Source organism: Elephantulus edwardii, unplaced genomic scaffold (assembly GCF_000299155.1).
Source record: "Elephantulus edwardii isolate Elephantulus edwardi_28Jun2011 unplaced genomic scaffold, EleEdw1.0 scaffold00057, whole genome shotgun sequence".
Lineage (NCBI taxonomy): Eukaryota > Metazoa > Chordata > Mammalia > Macroscelidea > Macroscelididae > Elephantulus > Elephantulus edwardii.
In genome coordinates this window covers 1,285,689-1,304,491 of record NW_006399807.1, presented here as the reverse complement: position 1 = coordinate 1,304,491, position 18,803 = coordinate 1,285,689, and the positions used below count along the sequence as shown (strand labels likewise).

Sequence of the window (18,803 nt, the reverse complement as noted above, 5' to 3'; positions counted from 1 at the left end):
AGCACAATTAAATGTTCTGGGATTCCCATTCTTCTCAGAGTCAGCCACAGTTTGTTATGATCCACACAGTCAAATGCCTTTGCATAATCAATGCATAACAAAACTTACATTAAAAAAATATGAGAATTGAAAATTAACAACCCTTTAAACAATGAACACATGCCAAAAAACAGGTTCATAAAACAGATAAAAACTGGAACCTACCACTCCAAAACAAGTTAAAGACTTTCCAATTATATAAGAACAGCATATATTAAAATAATAAATTTCAAAAATGAGTAAAAGAACTCCAGAAAGACTCTGAAATAAAAAACCATAAAATAACATTACGCCAGAAGGAACACAAAATTAACTAATGCAACACATTGTGCCTTAAAGACAAAGGGAAGGTGCAAAGGAGGAAAAAATTTAAACACTAAAAAGAAATAATAATAGAGGTAAAAAGATGAAAGAGAAAATAACTATGCTTGGATTTACAATTAATACCCTTGGTACTAGCAGTCAGGAAATAAGGAGATGCAATGCACTGGGCAAATCTACAGTTAGGGACCTCTCCAAATTATTAAGGAGTAATGATGTCAATTTGAAGACCAAGGTACGTCTGATTTAGGCCATAGTCTTTCCAATCACTTGCTGTGCATCTGAGTGCTGGACAGGGGACAGTAAATAAGGATGACAGAAGAAAAACTGACACCTTTGAGCTGTGCTGCTGGAGAAGATCATCCCACGTTGTTGTTATGTGCCATCGAATTGGCCAAAAGAATAAATAAAAATGTCTTGGAGAGAGTGCAGCCCTCTTGGAGTACTCTTTGGAGGCAAGAACGATAAGGCTTTGCCTCACTACTTTTGGACATGTTGCTAAGAGGGGCCATTCCTTGGAGAAAGGCATGATGGCTGGAAGGTCGGTGAAGGGAGAGGAAGACTCTCAACCATGTGGACTGATGCAGTGACTACATCAATGGGCTCTTTTGTGTCAGGAAGTGTGAGGATGGCACAGGATAGAACAGGGTTTTCAGAGCTTTTGTTCACTTGACTCGACGGCACCTAACAACAACAAGGTAACACTGAATATAGGCAAGCAGATCTAGCATAGGTAAGAACATGTAAAATGGAAACCAATGCAAGAGAATATCACAAATAAAGATTTTAAGAAAATTTTCCTAAAATAAATGTTTACAAAGTAAAAAACTAAATACTGAAATAGCATCTCATGATCTTTAAACTACTAGCTTTGAACAATTAAAATAAAAATATATTCTGACAAAATTACTAAGCTTATACAAAAGTATGAAATTCTTTAAGCACACAAAAAGGACCTAGAAACTCTGAATGAAGAAACATTAGGCTGTCAGAATACAGCAACACTATATTCCAGAAGAAAATAGAGTAACGTATTTAGTAAGATACTTGGGGGGTCACCAGGGGGTGAGTAAATGTATGTCAAGAATTTTTCATATCCAGCTAAACAGATTTTCAGGAACATAATCAGTAAAGTTAAATTATTACTAATATACAAGAACTCAGAAGCTACTGATCCTATAATCTCTAGAGAAGAAGCTTCAGTAATCTAATATGACTAGAGAGAGATTAACAAGACTGGTCATAAGCATTAAATATATATTTATATGGAGATCTAAAAGCAAATGAGGTTTAAAAGTACAACATTATCTGATGATGTACAGTACTTTTAAAAGCACATATAAAAACCAAAGAATCTTTGCTTTCAGTAGTTTATTAGTATGTTATTATTTTATTTTTACAAGTACAATAAATACTGTTGTTGTTAGGTCCTGTCTAGTCAATTACAATTCACAGAGGCTCTATGAATAACAGACCTGAACCTTGCAGTATCTGTGCCATTCTCATCATCTCTGATACTTGAGGCCATTATGAATATTCTAACATTCCCTTTGTCTTTCAGGATCAGAATTCTTGAAAGAAAATGGATACAGATGTAATATAGAAGTAAGTTAAGTAAAAAAAAAAATCCTGGAGAGCTCTGGTGGCCTAGTGGCAAGAAGGTGTACTGCAATCCCAGAGGTGCATGGTTCAAATCCACCAGATGCTCTGCTGGAGAAGGAGGAATAATCTATACCAGTCAGATCTGATTTGACAGCACACACACAAAATAATAAAATTAAAAAAAAAAAATCCTGTGGTCCTGAACTTAAATTAGAAATATCAGTATGATCTCTCCGTTTAAAAATCCCAGACAAAATTACTATTTCCAGTGCTCCAATTTTTGGGGTTCTGCCCCAACTTTAGTTTTAAAATTCCATTTCCTATTAAAAGAAACTAAGCTTCTTGAAGACATGGCTTATTTCACCAAAAACAGGGACATTTCATCTTTGACTAGGATAATGAAAATGAACTGAAGTAAAATACATTTAAATCCATTGTGTTGTTGTTATGTGCCATCAAGTCGCTTCCAACTCATAGCGACCCTATGTACAACAGCCCTAAACTCTGCTCTGTCCTGTGCCAATCACACTGTCTCTGACACTCCCATCGCTATTATCCCAGTCACTGAATCAATCCACCTCATAGAGGGCCTTCCTTCTTGTGGTGTTAGGTGCCACAGAGTCGATAATGACCCATAATGACACTATGAACAACAGATTGCTGCAGTCACTGTATCAGTCCATGTGGTTGAGGGTCTTCCTCCTTCCCCTACCCTCCACCATCCCAAGCATGATGTCCATCTCCAAGAAAGATCCTCTCCTAGCAACATGCCCAAAGTATGTGAGATGATGTTTAATTACCTTTGCTTCCGTAAAGTACTCTAGCTGCACCTTCTCCAAGACATATCTGTTTGATCTTTTAGCAGTATACAGGAAAAGTACTCTTACATCTGGGAGTTTAGCTCCCAGATGTATATAGCAAATGATTGAAAAGACCATGGTCTGAATCAGGCACACTTAGTTTTCAAAGTGACATCACTGCCCTGAAATCAATTTGGAGAGGTCTCTGATATGTAATAGGGATACTTGGAAATAAAAACAAAACTTCTAAATACAATTACCAATTTTACAGAAAGGGAAATATATTAACTTATACTACAATGATACAGACAGCAAAATTCAGAATGTTAAAAACTATACTGGTCCAACACTCCTGTTCTTCAACAAATGGCAAAAGGGAAAAGGTGAGAGGAGACAGGAAAGCGTATCTTTTACACTAAAGGAATAAAAAATGTTTTCTCTCTTTTAAAAAGAAAAAAAAACACAACTAAGCTGTAGTGTTATAGGTTGTATACTTGAATATCAAAACTATAAAGAAATTTAAAAAAAAACCAAAAACCCTACCACAAAATCACCATAGTGGTAAATTTTGGGGATGAAAAAGAAGCTTGCAATTAAGAACACAGAAGGTTGCCAGAATAAGTGAAAAACTCTACTTCTTGATCTGAATAGGAATAATAAATAATACCTTATTCATTAAGGCCTATATTTCTTTTACTATTTTTAATCTGTCTTAATTTTTATCAATTATAGAATATTATCATTAATATTGCTCTGGTGGCCTAGTCTTTATGCAGTTGCACTGTTAACACAAAGATCACACCTCTCTGGTAGGCCCAGTACACCAGTGGCCCCACGGGAGAAAGACGGTCACCTCCCATGTGACTTACAGCTTCACATATCCAATGGAGGGTCAGTTATGAGTTGTTTCTAAGGCCACAGTAATGAGTTTACAATTGTTAGTATAATTAATATCACATGCAAGTAAAAATCTTTCTCAACGTAATTAAAAAATAATTGCAGCAGTGCATCACCAGGGAACTGTCAGCAATCTAAGCTAGAATCAGAAGAGGACGTGGAACTTTATGTATTACTGATGTTAACAAACAGATGTTAGCTGGAAACAGAGAATGCCAGAAATACGTTTGCCTATGTTTCATTGACTATATACAGGCATACCAATCGTGAATAGGAATTTCAGAACAATTCACTGTGCTTATACAGAACTATGACCAAGATCTGAGCTAAGAAGCACAGATATATAGGTCAAGAAGCAGTTGTTCAAACAGAACAGGATACTGCATGGTTTAAAATCAAGATAGGTATGTGTCATAACTGCATCTTTTCACTGTACTTGTTCAGTCTGTATGCTAAGCAAATAACCTATGAAGCTGATTATATAAAGAATATAGCTTTAGAATTAGAAGATTACAGTGAAACTCACTAATTATTAGCAATATGTAGATGACAACCTTACTTGCTAAAAAGGAAGAAGACCTGAAGAACTACTGATCAAGAGAAAAGACTATAAAATTTTCACTATGGATTGTACCTCAACATAAAACAAAAATCCTCACAACTGAACCAATAAGCAAAATCATGATGAACAGAAAAAAAGACAGAAAATGTCAAAGATTTCATTTTCCTTGGATCCACACTTAGCACCCATGCAATCAGCAATCAAGAAATTAAATGGTGCTTTGCACTAGGCGAGAGCACCACAAAGATCTCTTTAAAGTGCTATAAAACAGGTTTCTCTGAAGACTAAGGTACATCTGACACAATCACCTCATGTGTATATTAAAGTTGAACAATGGATAAGGAATACCAAAGAATAATAGTGAGTTATGGCAAGTATTACTGAGTGTATCATGGAATGGTAAAAGAATAAGCAAATCTATCTTGGAGGAAGTGCTGTGAGAATGCTCTTTGAATACAAGGATGGCAAGACTTCATCTACTAGACTATGGGCACATTATCTGGAGGGTCTAATACCTAGAAAAGGATAGCATGGTTGGTAAAGTAGTATGCCAGCAAAAAAGAGGGTCATAATTTGTTTTGATCCATACAGTCCAATGTCTTCATATGCTCAATAAAAGACAGGTCAACATCCTCAATGAGGTGGACTTAAGTAGTGGCTACAAGAGGCTCAAGAACAGCAGTGACTGACTGTAAGGATGAGGTAGGTCCAGGTAGCATTTCTTTCTACTGTCCACAGCGTTAATAAGAGTTGGAACCAGACTGATGTCACCTGACAACATAATTAATCCTATTAAAAAAAAAAGGTTTAAATACTTTGAATGATTAGACCTGGAGCAAGATGAAACAAGTATGGGCTCCCATTAAGTCTTTCAGCAAATAACCCACTGGAGAAGGGGGGATGGCAGGTGGAATCTTTGTAATCGAGTGGGGAATGATTCACAGCCAACCATCCACTGGGTTTATGAAGCTGTAAATCACAGGAAGAAAACTGCTCATCTTTCTTGGAGTTACTGGTGAATTAGAACCACCAGAGAAGGTTTGGGTTAGTAACATAACCCCCTTCAAATTACACCACCAGAGTTCCCTAACACACCGAACAAGCTAATAAAAGCAAGTACAGACTTAAAGCACAGAATTCCAGATGGCAGAGGAGACACTAGAAGAGTTGGGATGAGTCCAGAAGCAGGCGAGAGGAAGAACGGGGATGACACAGAAGCTAGAACCTACCAGCTAAAATTAGGCATGTTCACTCACTGCACCTATTCTGGAACAGAACTGATTTTGTATCATCCCCAGCAAAGAGCAAAAAGAAGGAATTAATCTGAGGAAGCCGTAGCCCAACTTTTTAAAGGTAGCACAAAATGAGTGGAGGAATTTATGGGCTTGTGCAATCAGGAGTAGATATCTAATTTCTAAAATCTAGAAAAACTGCAACAATTCAACAAAAAGACAACTCAGGAACTAAATGGGCAAGGGCATACACAGAACCTTTACCAAACAGGATAACAAAGCAGCTAACAAATACATGAAAAGATGTTGATGATCCTTAGCAATTCAAAACTACAATGATATACTTTATTACTCCAACTAAAATGGCTCTGATAAAAATTCCAAACTAAACAGAACAACAAAGAAGTAAGTCTACCAGGCACTATCTCACCCACCCTGACACCAGAACAACTAGATGGTGCCTGGTACCACCAGTGCCATTCACATTAGGGTCACAACAGTTTTCTCTCAGATAGAAGGGGAGGAAAATATGAAGCAGATATTAATTTTTTTTTTAAAGCGGCATCATTTTGACCTTCTCCTCACATGCTTACTTTACTTGGTGTCCCTCCCAGACCACAGAATAAAGGACTGTTTGTTGGGACCAGCTTCTTTCTTTCTGTCTCTCATTCTTTTTTCTATCTAACACATGGTTCACTGACCAGAAGAATGCCCAGAGAGAGGCCATACTCTCCACTTCCATGTGAGTAATGCAAGAGCCTATCTAGACTCTTTATTGATCTGGCTTGTACCCTCCTGAAGATGCCAAACTTCTCCCTCCCTGTCATGCTTCTCTCAACAGTCTTACTGGTCTCAAAGGTTAAAGGCCATTTGTCATTTAAATTCAACAACATCCAACACAGATCTCAATTCTCAACAACCTAAAACTATCCTGCTGACTAAGTTTTCTACAGGAGCAGATGAGAGCCTTAGCCAACCATATAGTCTGTGAACTCCTCATATTATCAGCTGGGTACCACCCATTACCCTCCTTTGTCACAACTGCAAACTCCGATGCCTAAAATCAAGAGCCTTTCCCTCCTTTAGACAGTTGCCCTCGTTCAACAAGAAGTAGCTATAGAAGAGAATCTCAAAAGCCCCAATCTATAACAAAAGGCTGGAATGTTAAGAGGCGTGGAGCTTCTCTCTTTCCCTTTCCCCAGAACAGCCACAGAAATGATCAAAGCAGCAGCTGCAACTCTGTTTATCTCTGTTAGAGCTGCAAAACTATTTCACCTCCCTTTCCCAGGAATAACTAACTATGACCCCAGACCTGCTCCCTTATCTTGTACCAAGCAGCTGTAAACATCCTAACTCCCCAATTTTCTTCTGAGACAATATAAAACTCCACTCTAAGTAGTGGCTGGTCTCTGCTTTAGAGTAAGCTTGACAGTTTCCCCCCAATCAACTGTCTTTCTTGGCCTGAATTGGGTTCTGTCCTTCCTCAGTGACCTTATAGTATGGGGGATTATCTGCTGGGTAGGATCAGAAAAGGTGAGAGATGATGTTTTATCTGGGGGTCAGGTTTATTTGCTTTTATTAAAATAGGTCTAAGAATAGGGGGTGGAGGGAAAACCAAACAACATCAGCAGTGAACAGAGATACTGAGAAACTCTTTAAGCCTAGAACTGAGTCTATCCCATTCAGCAAAACAGCAGAGTGGCATACAAATAAACAATAGTCTAGAGAGCTATGCTAACCCATGCTGATGGTCTGAATTTGCCAGCAGCTCTGAGGGACAAAGAAAGCATCTCCAAATGTGTGGTTTACAGCCTCAAAAGCCATATGGAGGTGTCAGCTAGGAATCAGTTTCAATCTGAGGGCAATGAGTTTGAGTTTTGATGTGTAAGACCGATGCCCTACTTAAAAACCATTAATATGATACCAAAAGGTCAACAATTACTCAAAAGAGAAGACAAAAAGATAAGGAGGCAGGGAAATGAGAGTCACTAGAAAAGGAACAAACTCAACACAAAGAGGATGTTGACACACTGTGATAAATGCAACTAATGTCACTCAACAAACTGTCGAAATTGTCAAATGGGGAAAAAAATATTGTAATGTATATATAACACAAACAAATACACAGAAAAACCACCAAAAAGAAATCTATCAAAAAGTTAACTCTAGAAGTGAGTTTTTTATTTTTTTATTTTATTATAATTTACTATGCCAATGTTAGATCAGGAAAAATAAATATTAAAACACCAAATTCCAAATAATTACAAAGTCAATGCTAGACATTAGATAACTTTCAGTCTTGAATCCATTATATTTCTATAGCATCATTGTATCATTGTATCAATGTAAAATGCAGTTTGTAATGTTACCAGGTACCCATAGCTATTGAATACTAATCTGAAACACACATCCACACAAACTACATAATGGATTTGAGTATGATCTGTGGACTGTACTAATGTCAATCTCCTGGTTTTTATTTTGTACTATAGTTATAGCTATAGTTGCATGCTTCAAAATTGGGAAGGGCGTATGCCAGGGATGCGTCCTATCTCCATACCATTTCAACCTGTATGCAGAAAGGATTATCCAGGAGGCTGGGCTCTATGAGGAGAAATGTGGAGTCAAGATTGGTGGAAGATCTATCAACAATCTGTGTTATGCAGATGACACAACCCTGCTTGCTGAATCTGAGGAGGACCTGAAGTGCTTGCTGCAGAGGGTCAAGGACTGCAGCCTTCAATATGAATTGAGGCTCAATATCAAGAAGACAAAGATTCTCACCACTGGGCTAGTAGGCAGCATCAGGATGGATGATGAAGAGACTGAGATTGTTCACAGCTTTAGTTTGCTTGGCTCCACAGTCAACACTCTAGGCACCAGTAGCCAGGAAATTAAAAGGCATATTGCCATGGGAAAGTCTGCTGTTAGGGACCTCTCCAAAGTGCTGAAGATCAATGGTATCTCTTTGGAGACTAAGGTGCATCTGATACAGGCCATGGTCTTTGCTATCACTTGTTATGCATCAGAGAGTTGGACAATGACCAAGGAGGATAGAAGGAGAATTGATGCCTTTGAGCTGTGGTGCTGGAGAAGAGTATTGAGAGTACCATGGACTGCTAAGAAAACAAACAGATTCATCCTGGAAAGGGTTAAACCGGGTGGCTCCTTGGAGGCAAGGATTCTGAGGCTCTGTCTAACATACTTTGGACATGTTGCGAGGAGAGACAGGTCCTTGGAGAAGGACATCATGCTTGGTAGGGTGGAGGGAAAGAGCAGGAGGGGAAGGCCCTCTATGAGGTGGATTGATTCAGTGACTGGGGTAATTTGGATGGGTGTGTCAGAGACAGTGCGATTGGTACAGGACAGAGCAGAGTTTAGGGCCGCTATGAATCAGAAGCAACTCGACGGCACATAACAACAACAACAACAATAACAACAACAACAAAACATCTATAGTTATAGAGGTAGTCTAGGAGGAAGGGGGCTACATTGCCAAACCAAAGGCATGAGGTTTGAATCTGCCAAGGAAAAAGATGGGCAATGTCCTCACATACAATTTATAGTCTCTGAAAAAACTTCTGGAGGGTCAGCAATGAGTGTTCTGACTCAACAGTTCTGAGTTTTAATTTGTTGGGGGTTAATTTTGACTACAGTAGCAGAAGATATTACCACTGGGGAAACTGAGTAAAGGGAACCTCTCTGCATTATTTATTGAACATTCCTCAGAAGCTTTATTAAAAAATCTAAAACTAAATAAAACCACAACTAACTTTGGTGAATTATAGAGGCAAGATTTCAAAGAAACCTCTTTTCAAGAAAACTGATTATTTGGTTCTTTTCTGGCTTATAATGATAGAAATCTGAAAAGCTTAAGTGTTTATTATTATACTATTTTTTCTTAATTTAAAAATCTTTACTGTGGATCTATTCAGAAATCACAAATACACACCTTGTTCTCAGAGGCTTTAAAAAGTAATTAAAGTATAATAAATATCTTACTCAAAATGTGGGGGCCTGGAGCCTCCACTAGTTTAGCTGCTAGCTAGCATCTTGATGGCAGTCACATCGGTCACATTAAGAGAAGTTTTTAGGGTCATGTTTGATGTGTGTTACTGCTCTTTTCCCCCCAAGAATGAGTGTTCTTGAGCCTTTGACCAAGGGTGGAGGTCAGTTCAAAGGTGTGGCTTTATTTATTAGTTTTCGAACGAATAGTCAAATGATACAGCAATCTTTTGTCTATTTGCTGAACTGAACAACTTGGTGTTGCTGTAATGCAGCACACTGTCCCATAGTCTTATCAAATGCCTAATGGTTACCCATTATGTACAATGTTTGGATGAGCTTCCAGATTGATTTATGCTGGGAAGCAGGAGTGGCATCCACTTCCTAAACTAGATGCCGCTGGAAACTCTACAAACTCTCTAAATGTACAGAATTGATATTCAGGTCTTTTGTGCAAAGCTTACTTTCAGCTGTATTTGTCGTGACAACACTTAACCACCGCTAAATGAGACTAGTGCTGTTATATCTGGAGGAACACTCTTCCACTTTGTACATCACTCTGTCAATGTGCTGTAACCTGAAGTAACCTGGGTTTGTTGTGATGCTGAACCTTGTGCCATTGGTGTATCAAATACCAGAATGGTTTCCCAATGTGGACAGTGTTTGGTGGAGCACGCAATTGTAAAACAGGTTTGGAAGCAGGTGTGGCATCCACTTCCTAAACCACATGCCTCTGGAAACTCTATGAACTTGGAGAAACGACGATAGTTATGGAAAGGCATTCGGTCTTTTGTTCATAGAGTAGCTATGAGTCATGCTTGAGGGCAATAAACAACAAGAACAACAACAACAACTCAAAAGGTATTTTTGTTTGTTTGTTTCGTTTTTGTGGTAGTCCAAAAGCAAACTCAGCTTTAGTTAATAAAGATTCTCTTTAAAATGTGTTTCCCATCAAGTCTATATAATTGTTAGAGCTACAAGAGAAAGTTCAAAGATAAAATAGACCACTATCTATTAGGTGGGCAACTATCTCCTAGCAACTACAACCTGCCAGGAAGAACAAAAGGACAGTTCTCTGAAACTAGATTACTTGGGCTCTATAAGGGAAACTCTCTACCCCAGGCACAGGTTCTCCACAGGAGAAAGATGGGCTATCTCCTCTCATGCTATTTAAGTCTCTGAAAACCCACTGTAGGATTAACTAGGAGTCAGTTCTGACTCAGAACACAACAAGCTCTACATAGGAAGTTAGCCTGCAAAGATCCTAAACTAAAATTCTTATTCTAAGGAAACAAAACCTCTATATGATAAAGCAAAGTATATAAATCCATTCATAAAGAAAGTCTTCATATAGTAGGTAAAACCAAAGGAATCTGAAAGCACATTCAATGTACCTTTTGATAAGGTCTCTTAGGTGATAGGCTGGAATTGCGGCATTCACCACTGCTTTACTGGCAAATATGTGGTCAATAATAGCAGAACTGTTTGCCTAGAAAAGAGAAGAAAAGTCTTTGTTTGGTCGTTGAGAATAATCTCTATTGACCAGGAAGCACACAGCACTATACTTTGTTAGTAAAATGCAAAGAAAATACTCTTATGAAAATTTACAATCTTAATTGAGGAAATTTTGTACAAAAATTATATAAGAGACTGAAAGAGAGGAGGAACATTTTTTTCTCTACCTTCAGCATCTAGCACTCTGAACATTTTACTTGGTGAGCGAGCAAAGAAAGAAATAACGAAAGTAAAACCACACAAAATTTTATTAACTAGCTTGGGAGGGACTGGAGAGCATAATGCTGAGTGAACTGACTCAGTCCTACAAAGATAAATATTGTATAAAACCACTAATGTAGAGTGAGTATAAGAATCCAAGATGGGGGGAGGGTGGAAACAGTGGGGTGAGGATGTGTAGGAGGGGGGTGGATTAACCATGGGATTGTACAATTTGATGACAGGGTGAGGGAAACTGGAAGAATCTGGTCTGAAAAAAAGATATTCATTCTAAGGAAAAAAATGTACTCAAATTTTGTAAATAAACTATACAATAAGAAAATAATGGAAAAAATTTTAAAAACGTAGTTCACTGCAAAGTAAGAAAAGGAATATGTGCTGGTCAGGATGTCTTTGGTTTCACACAGAAAGAAATGAACTATCAAAAAGAAAATGAGGCAAGATTCAAAAACCTTTGCCACTTGATTCACTTTCAAGATCCTTAAGAAACACTAACATTTTCTCCTTGAATATCAGGTTAGCTAAGAACTTGGAACTATGTATATATGAGTAAAAAGATCTGACACCATTATTATTACTCAAAACGTACTGAAGATGTACCAAGTGATAGAGACTAAGCTACTTAGTTTTAGGAGTGTGTCTTTTTTATTCTCAACACTCTAAGCTATGATCATCTTCATTTCTCAGACAATAAAATGGTTTGGTGAATACTAGTTTAATTTCAGAGCATACATTCATACCAACTTGACAATTCGTCTCCAAAGTGATAAAAATGAGTAATAACATTTTGTCTACAATGGCAAATAGGACTGATCATTCCCTTAATACACATGAAAATCCAAGTGTGATTTAGTTCTGATCAGTCTGAAAAACAGTCAAAGCTAATAAATATGAAAGTACCAATGATAAAGAATGGTACTTGCTTTACTGGAAAAGGCTGCTATATTTAGCTTCTTCTCACTCACAAAAAGTGTTTGATACTCCCAGTAAACCATTAATTCTTTCCAGGAACTGCTATACCAGAAATTGGTGATTAGTAGTTTAAAATAAATGAAACTATATGGAGTCCATGAGTGGTGAAAGAGTTAAATGTGTTCATACATAAACTGAAAGGCTGAAGGTCTGAGTTCATCCAAAGACACCATGGAAAAAAGGTGTAGCAATCTACTTCTGAAAAATAAGCCAATAAAAACCCAAAGGAGAGTTCTATTCTGACACATACGAGGTCACCATAAGTTAGAAATGATTTGACAGAAACTACTTTGTGTTTAGTTGATTTTATGTGATTTTATGCATACTAAAATTGGAATGATACAGAAACAATTAGCATAGCCCCTGCACAAGGTTGAAATGCAAATTCATAAAGTGTTCCATAACATTAAGGGTTTGATTATTTCATTGTTGTTGTGTACTCCTGAGTCAGAACCAACCCAAAACTGACCCTCTGGCAGGTTTTCAGAGACAGTTAATCATACGGGAAGGGCCCAAACTTCCCCCACGGAGCAGCTAGTGGATTTGAACCAGGTGCCTTTGAGAATGTATTACAGCTTCTTACCATTAGGCCACCAGAGCTCCCTAGAGAGAATTAATCACATTAGTAAATTTTAGTTAATATTACAAAATAAAATGTCTATGAATGACTAATCAATTGCAGTGATTTGTAAACCTCCACTAAAAAAAGGTTTTTTATAAAAAAGAGAAAACTATGTGCTAGGTCTAATATCAAACCAATTATTTCTTAAGCATATTATTTATCAAGGCTTAAGCACAAAGTATACTATTATCACATCAAAGTCTCCTAATACGTTTGAAGACATGACATTGTTAATTTCTAACTTATTGACACATAACAATTTCATTTACATTTCAGTTGCTTAGAACTTGAGCAATGTCCCTACAGAAACAATGTTTAAAAGTAGCAGTTATTTTACCAGCACAGTTCACATATGGAGTAAAGAAGAAGCAATATGGAACTGTAGGCAGCACACTAGATGTTGGAGGAGAAAAAGAATTTGAGGATTTCTGTAATACCCAGGTGTATGATCTGGAACAAGATGCTGTACTTAACTGTGCCTTCAGTTTCTCACTTGGAGAATAAGAAAAACTGATGGCATCATTCTATAAATACACTCATGGAGCTGCTAGGAGGATTCAATATGTTTATGCATTAAGATACTTAAGTGCTTGTTTCAGCAGCATATATACATACTAAAACTGGAACAATACATAGAGGATTAGCCTGACCTCTGCATAAGGATGATATGCAAATTTGTGAATTGCTCTATATTTTTGTGATTTCATTGTGGGTAGTGAAATTAATGTAAAAAACAAAATGTGTATGAAAAACTGCATTAGCTTTGTAACTTGTATTCAAATTATATTTTTTTAAAAAAGCAAAGAAAAAAAATAAATACTTAAGTAGAAAGCATTAACTTAAAAGTGCTATGTGAAGGTTATTTTACTCATATCAATTGTTTTGTGTTCACAGCACTTTAGAACTCATTGTTGTGTGCAGTTGAGACGATTCCAACTCAGAATAACCCTAACAAAACTGCCTAATTGGCAGTTTCAAACACTGACCCTTTGGTTACCACCTTAGTTTAACTACTGTGCCTTCGGACTCCTTCTTTAGCCCACTACAATCAAATGTGTGAGAGCTGGGACTCATGGAACAGCTTTGTTTTTCCAAGTCTTGAAAGTTTTTTACTATTAATAGGTACAGTCTTGCCATTTTCTACTGTTATTGCTGTGTGCTCTCAAGTCAGAACTAACTCATAGTTGACCATTTAGCAGGTTTTCAGAAGTAGTAAACTGCACAGGAGAAGACTGTCCAACTGACTCCATGGAGCAGCAGGTGGATTTGAACCATGTGCTTTTGGGTTGGCAGTGCAGCCCCTGAATACTAGGCCACCAAAGTTCCCTTGAAAACATATATATTCAAGTATTTTATTAACCACTTACTTTATGCTAAGTCCCAGGCTGGGAATAATGAGTATGCAATATTCACCAGCACCTCTGTAGGAACAAGAGGCAATAGAAACATGCAATATATCATAAATACAGGAAGAGGAGTATAAAGGAGTATAAAGAAGAAGGAGTATAAAGAAGTAATAAGAGTCTTCAGCGAGAACCACTGACTGGGTACTTAAATTGGGATTAAGGACAGTAAAGAAAAGCACTGGTGCAGTTTACCTTCCATTCCTGAGATCTGACTGTATGTTTCAGTTTCATTCCTGAGAACATTTCCAGTAAAATGATTCCTAGGCTCCACAGATCAACAGCTGAGGTACATTCTGTATCACTCTGCAGGCCAGCCTGGGCCAAGCAATTTTGCAATTCTGCTTCTGGAGCTCGATACCCGTCTGTCTGAATATATTTTACATCCTAAAGAAGACAAATAAATATTACAGCCAATAAAAAGCTCTTCACTTTTCATGTACCTCTAGAGCCTATTTAAAAGTATAGTAAAGCACTGCCAAACTGAATGCCTTGAATTTTTAGTCCATGGCTACTCTATAATTTTTTGTTCACAAACTGGGCCGATCTTATAGGTAAATTGTACACTTTCCATATTTCTGTTCATAAAACACTACTTAAATTATCTCTTACCTGTTAGTAACTGCTGTTAAATAAGAATACTCTGCAATGGAGAAGGGAGTGTTTTATCGTAAATGTCCCATGCATTCTGCCATGAGAATATCCTAAAACTGATTATACTAGGAGCAGTAACCTAGCAATTAACAAAATGTCTACAGAATAAAGAAGTATTTTATGTAGATGAGGTGTTCCCAATAATTTGAAAGCTATCTGTACATTCCCAGCTCCCCCCAGCTGAACTAAACATATACTCTTTTTCACTAGTGGCATTGAAAATTTTTTGTTTGCTTACCCCCAGGCACTTTAGTATTTAGATAGAAATGCCTCTTAAGTTTCTACTAAAGCATGTTTACGATTTAAAAAAAATATTTTAGCTTAAAAAATATTTTGGCTCGACCATTAGGTTTTAAACTGCAGAAAGGAATAGGGGTGAGAGAGGGTGTTTCTTACCTGATTTCCCTCTTTGAAGCTAAGTCCAAAGTCAATGAGTTTAAAACATTCATTCTCTGCACTCCACAATATGTTACGTGGTTTGAGGTCTGCATGGACGTAGCCCTCATGATGAAGAAAAGCAAGGGCCTCTAGGACATCTCTAGCACAATGCTGTATCATCCACATGGAACAACCCTGGTGACTGGAATATAAAAGCAATTCCGAAACACTGACATCCAGGAGCTCAAGCAACAGACAACGTGATGGCACATTTGGAGAGAAGTGGATTGTAAATACTCCATACAAAGTCACTAGAAAAGGGAAAAAAATTATAATACTTATGATGATATTTGGAATGAGTTACTACTAAAAGAGGTAATTCAGTAATACACACTTAGGATAGTCTAGCTAAGAAGTGCACTGATGAACAAGCAAGTTTTCACTGTATTTTTTACCCAAATAAGATTTGGGGGCAATTGGATTCTTTTAGTAAAAGATGAGACAACTTTAAAAAGCTGATTACCATTAAAGATTGCATGTGGCACAATGACTCAAAATTGTTTCACCAAGCTCTCAACCAGGATACACTAAAGTGCTTCAACATATGCACTTAAAATGCCAAAGATAACCAAAGCAAAAGTCTATGTAAAAAATACTATGTAACTTTCTTAAACATCATAGTGGGTAAACATAATTTATTCTTTTGAATCCAAGAGATATGTTCAAGCTTCATAAAAGAGGTAAGACTTCCCAAATGCCATTTCCAAAGTCTTCAGGCCCCGAAAATATTTTTCCTCTTATATACCAGGGTTAAAGTGACATTATCATGTAATGAGCTAAATTTTAAAATAAATATAGCATTATATTCTTCTCAAAGATAATATTTAAAAAGTCACTCTTCAAATAAAATATGAATTGTGTATGCCAGGAAGTAAGATATATCTCTACTAACCAAAACCAAAATGAATTATAAGCTCTCTGGTATAACGCCTGTGAAGATAATTTTCATGGATCAGTGATCATGATACATTTTGAATATTTGAGTCATGAAAATAGTCTCACAAGCCCAAAATGATAGGGTTTCCATTTTCCTATTCTCTTAGGGACTCCTATATAATACTGAGTCATTTCTTCCAAGTGCTTATTATAACAGTTGAGTGAGTTATTGCCATTGATGTTAAAAACACTGGAAATAGTTCCCATTTTGCACTCGTATGCAAAGATTTAAAAATTTCCACATAAGAGATGACAATCTAGCAAAGAAACATCTGCCTCCTTTCGCTAAAGAAAAACCTCTATGCAAACTCATAGGTGCGGCTCGAAGCAAAAGCAAAGTAGAATTGATTGAGCATCTACTACTATATGACCGGGGCCAAGCAAGGCAGACCACCAACTCCACCGTAATGCAGACAGTAAGAGTTAAAGAGGGATGGTTCGGGTAACAACGTGAGGATCACATCCATTTCACTCGCGCAAAGGATAAAATTTGGAGAGGTAGGCTGAGAAAGGGTAGCTGATGTCCGGATCAGGACAAGAGCAAGAAAAGATGGGAGGACAACAGCAATTACCGATGTTCCTGTGACCCTGCAACTGCTCCAGCGCCGCCCTCTCTTTGCGGAAACCATACTCCGCGGCCGATGCCGCCGCCCCGGTGGTTCCCGGCGGTAAGAACTGCTTGAGGGCGCCAGGGGGTGAGCCGGGCGTGCCGCAGCAGCGTACCCGATACACCGAGGCGGAGGAGCCGCTGCCCAGGCGGCTCTGTACCTGCCAAAGCCGCCCGAAGGCCTCCAGAAACCGCGGTGGCTCCGCGCCCCAAGCGCAGCTGGACCCCGCCATCAGTGGAGATTGAGGGCACTGACACGGGAGTTGATGCGACGCCCGGGGCAGGCCGGAAAGGCCCGTGGTCACATCCCCGCCTGCTGGATCAGCGGCTCCGCAGGGAGGAACCTGCAGCCGCCTTACAACTCCAGGGACTTCAGGCTGCCATGACACCGGAAGCTGTCATGTGACCGGGTCCCAGAAGCCGGAAATAGAGAAAGAACCAATCCTACAACTTGAAGGAGAGCTTGTGTAGTTTTGAAGGTTTGTTGTTTTTCTGATCTCTTCAAGCAAACTACTCATAGCGACCTTATGAACAAAAGATCTGGACCGTGTCCTATCATGAGCCATCCTCACCATCTCTGATACATGTGAGCCCATTTGCTGCGGTCACCGGGTCAATCCATCTGATTGAGGATATTCCTCTCCTTCGCTGACCCTCCCCCTTTCCAAGCATGCTGTCAACTTCCCAGGAATGTCTCCCCTAGCAACATGCCCAAAATGCATGAGACGAAGTTAGACTTGGAGGAAAGAACAGAGAGAAAAGAGATGCTAACGTTTATTAATTCCTTGCAATTCCAGGCCCAGTGCTAATTACTTTTATATGCATTATCTGAAACGAAAATTGTTCCTTTCGCTTATTGAAATGTTCAGGAAAATAAAACTCATCTTAAGATTCCTCTAAAAAGGTATTAAAGAAGAATGCCTTTGTTATTAAAGGCGTGGTTTACTACCGCTACCATCACTCCACGATCACTAAATTCTACTTACCCAAACCCTTGTGCTCCTTTAAATTCACCTTGCGTCATCAAAAACAAATCCACTCCTGTGGAACACTGTCATATGCAATTTTCATATATCAATTGATTCTTACTGAAAACATTTCTGGTAGAAAGTTCTCAAATTTATACTGGGTAAACAAATGTTAGGTGCCATCAAGTCAGTTTCTACTTATATTGACCGCAGGTACAACACAAGGAAACACTGCCTGTTCTAGTGCCATCCTCGCAACTTAAGCTATGCTTGGACCCATAGCTGTAACCCCAGTGTCAATCCACCTTGTTGGAGGTGTTCCCCTTTTTCTCTGTCTACCAAGCAAGATGTCCTTCCTCTGCTGGGATTGACCCTTCCTGAAAATATGCACAAAATATGTGAGACAAAGTCTCACCATTTTTCGTTCTAAAGAGCAGTTCAGTTGCACTTTTTATGAGACAGTTTTGTTTCCTGTTTTGACACACCATGATATATTCAAAATTTTCCATCAATACCATTAAGAAATTAATTTTTCTTCTGCCTTCTTTACCTATTGTCTAACTTTCACACACATATGAGGTGATTAAAAATACCATGACTTAGGCCAGATGTACCTTAGTCCTCAGGGTGACATCCTTAGCACCTTAAAGAAAGCTTTGCAACAGATTTGTCTCATGTGATGTATCATTTGATTTACTTCTAGCTGATTCCCAAAGCATTTTTTATGGATAATATTTTCTGTGTTTAGTATGATGCTGTTTATTACTCTGGTTGTAAGGATTTATATCTACTTTATATATTGAGGTATAATCTATACTGAAGGTTGTAATCTTTAGGCTTAATCAGTAAAAGCTTCAGATTTTTATTTAAACTAATATATCAAATAGGGATTTCAACCCACAAACTAAAGTGTGTGATAAGTGTAGTTGTTGTTGTTGTTGTTATGTGCCGTCGAGTCGCTTGAGACTCATAGCAACCCTATGTACAACAGCCCTAAACCCTGCTCTGTCC

At 38.1% G+C, this 18,803-nt stretch overlaps 2 protein-coding genes across 3 annotated transcripts in view; both read right to left on the bottom strand.

The window, feature by feature from the left end:
* The window catches only part of LOC102875651 (ashwin-like), a 9,489-nt gene extending 8,621 nt beyond the window's left edge, over positions 1 to 868 (bottom strand). Inside the window, exon 1 of the mRNA XM_006887365.1 lies at positions 853 to 868. The gene's annotated coding sequence lies outside the window, so the exon portion shown is untranslated. The remainder of the gene's footprint in view (positions 1 to 852) is intronic.
* UHMK1 (U2AF homology motif (UHM) kinase 1) overlaps positions 1 to 17,208 on the bottom strand; it is a 28,103-nt gene extending 10,895 nt beyond the window's left edge. The window contains exons 1-4 of one of the 2 annotated variants that reach the window (XM_006887367.1): positions 16,790 to 17,208; positions 15,240 to 15,532; positions 14,385 to 14,576; positions 10,853 to 10,947 (exon numbers count right to left, since the gene is read on the bottom strand). In XM_006887367.1, the coding sequence (XP_006887429.1) occupies positions 10,853 to 10,947; positions 14,385 to 14,576; positions 15,240 to 15,532; positions 16,790 to 17,057 (848 nt within the window). In that variant the 5' untranslated portion in view covers positions 17,058 to 17,208. The remainder of the gene's footprint in view (positions 1 to 10,852; positions 10,948 to 14,384; positions 14,577 to 15,239; positions 15,533 to 16,789) is intronic. The other variant, XM_006887366.1, reaches the window with a different exon arrangement.
* Positions 17,209 to 18,803: the final 1,595 nt, after the last annotated feature.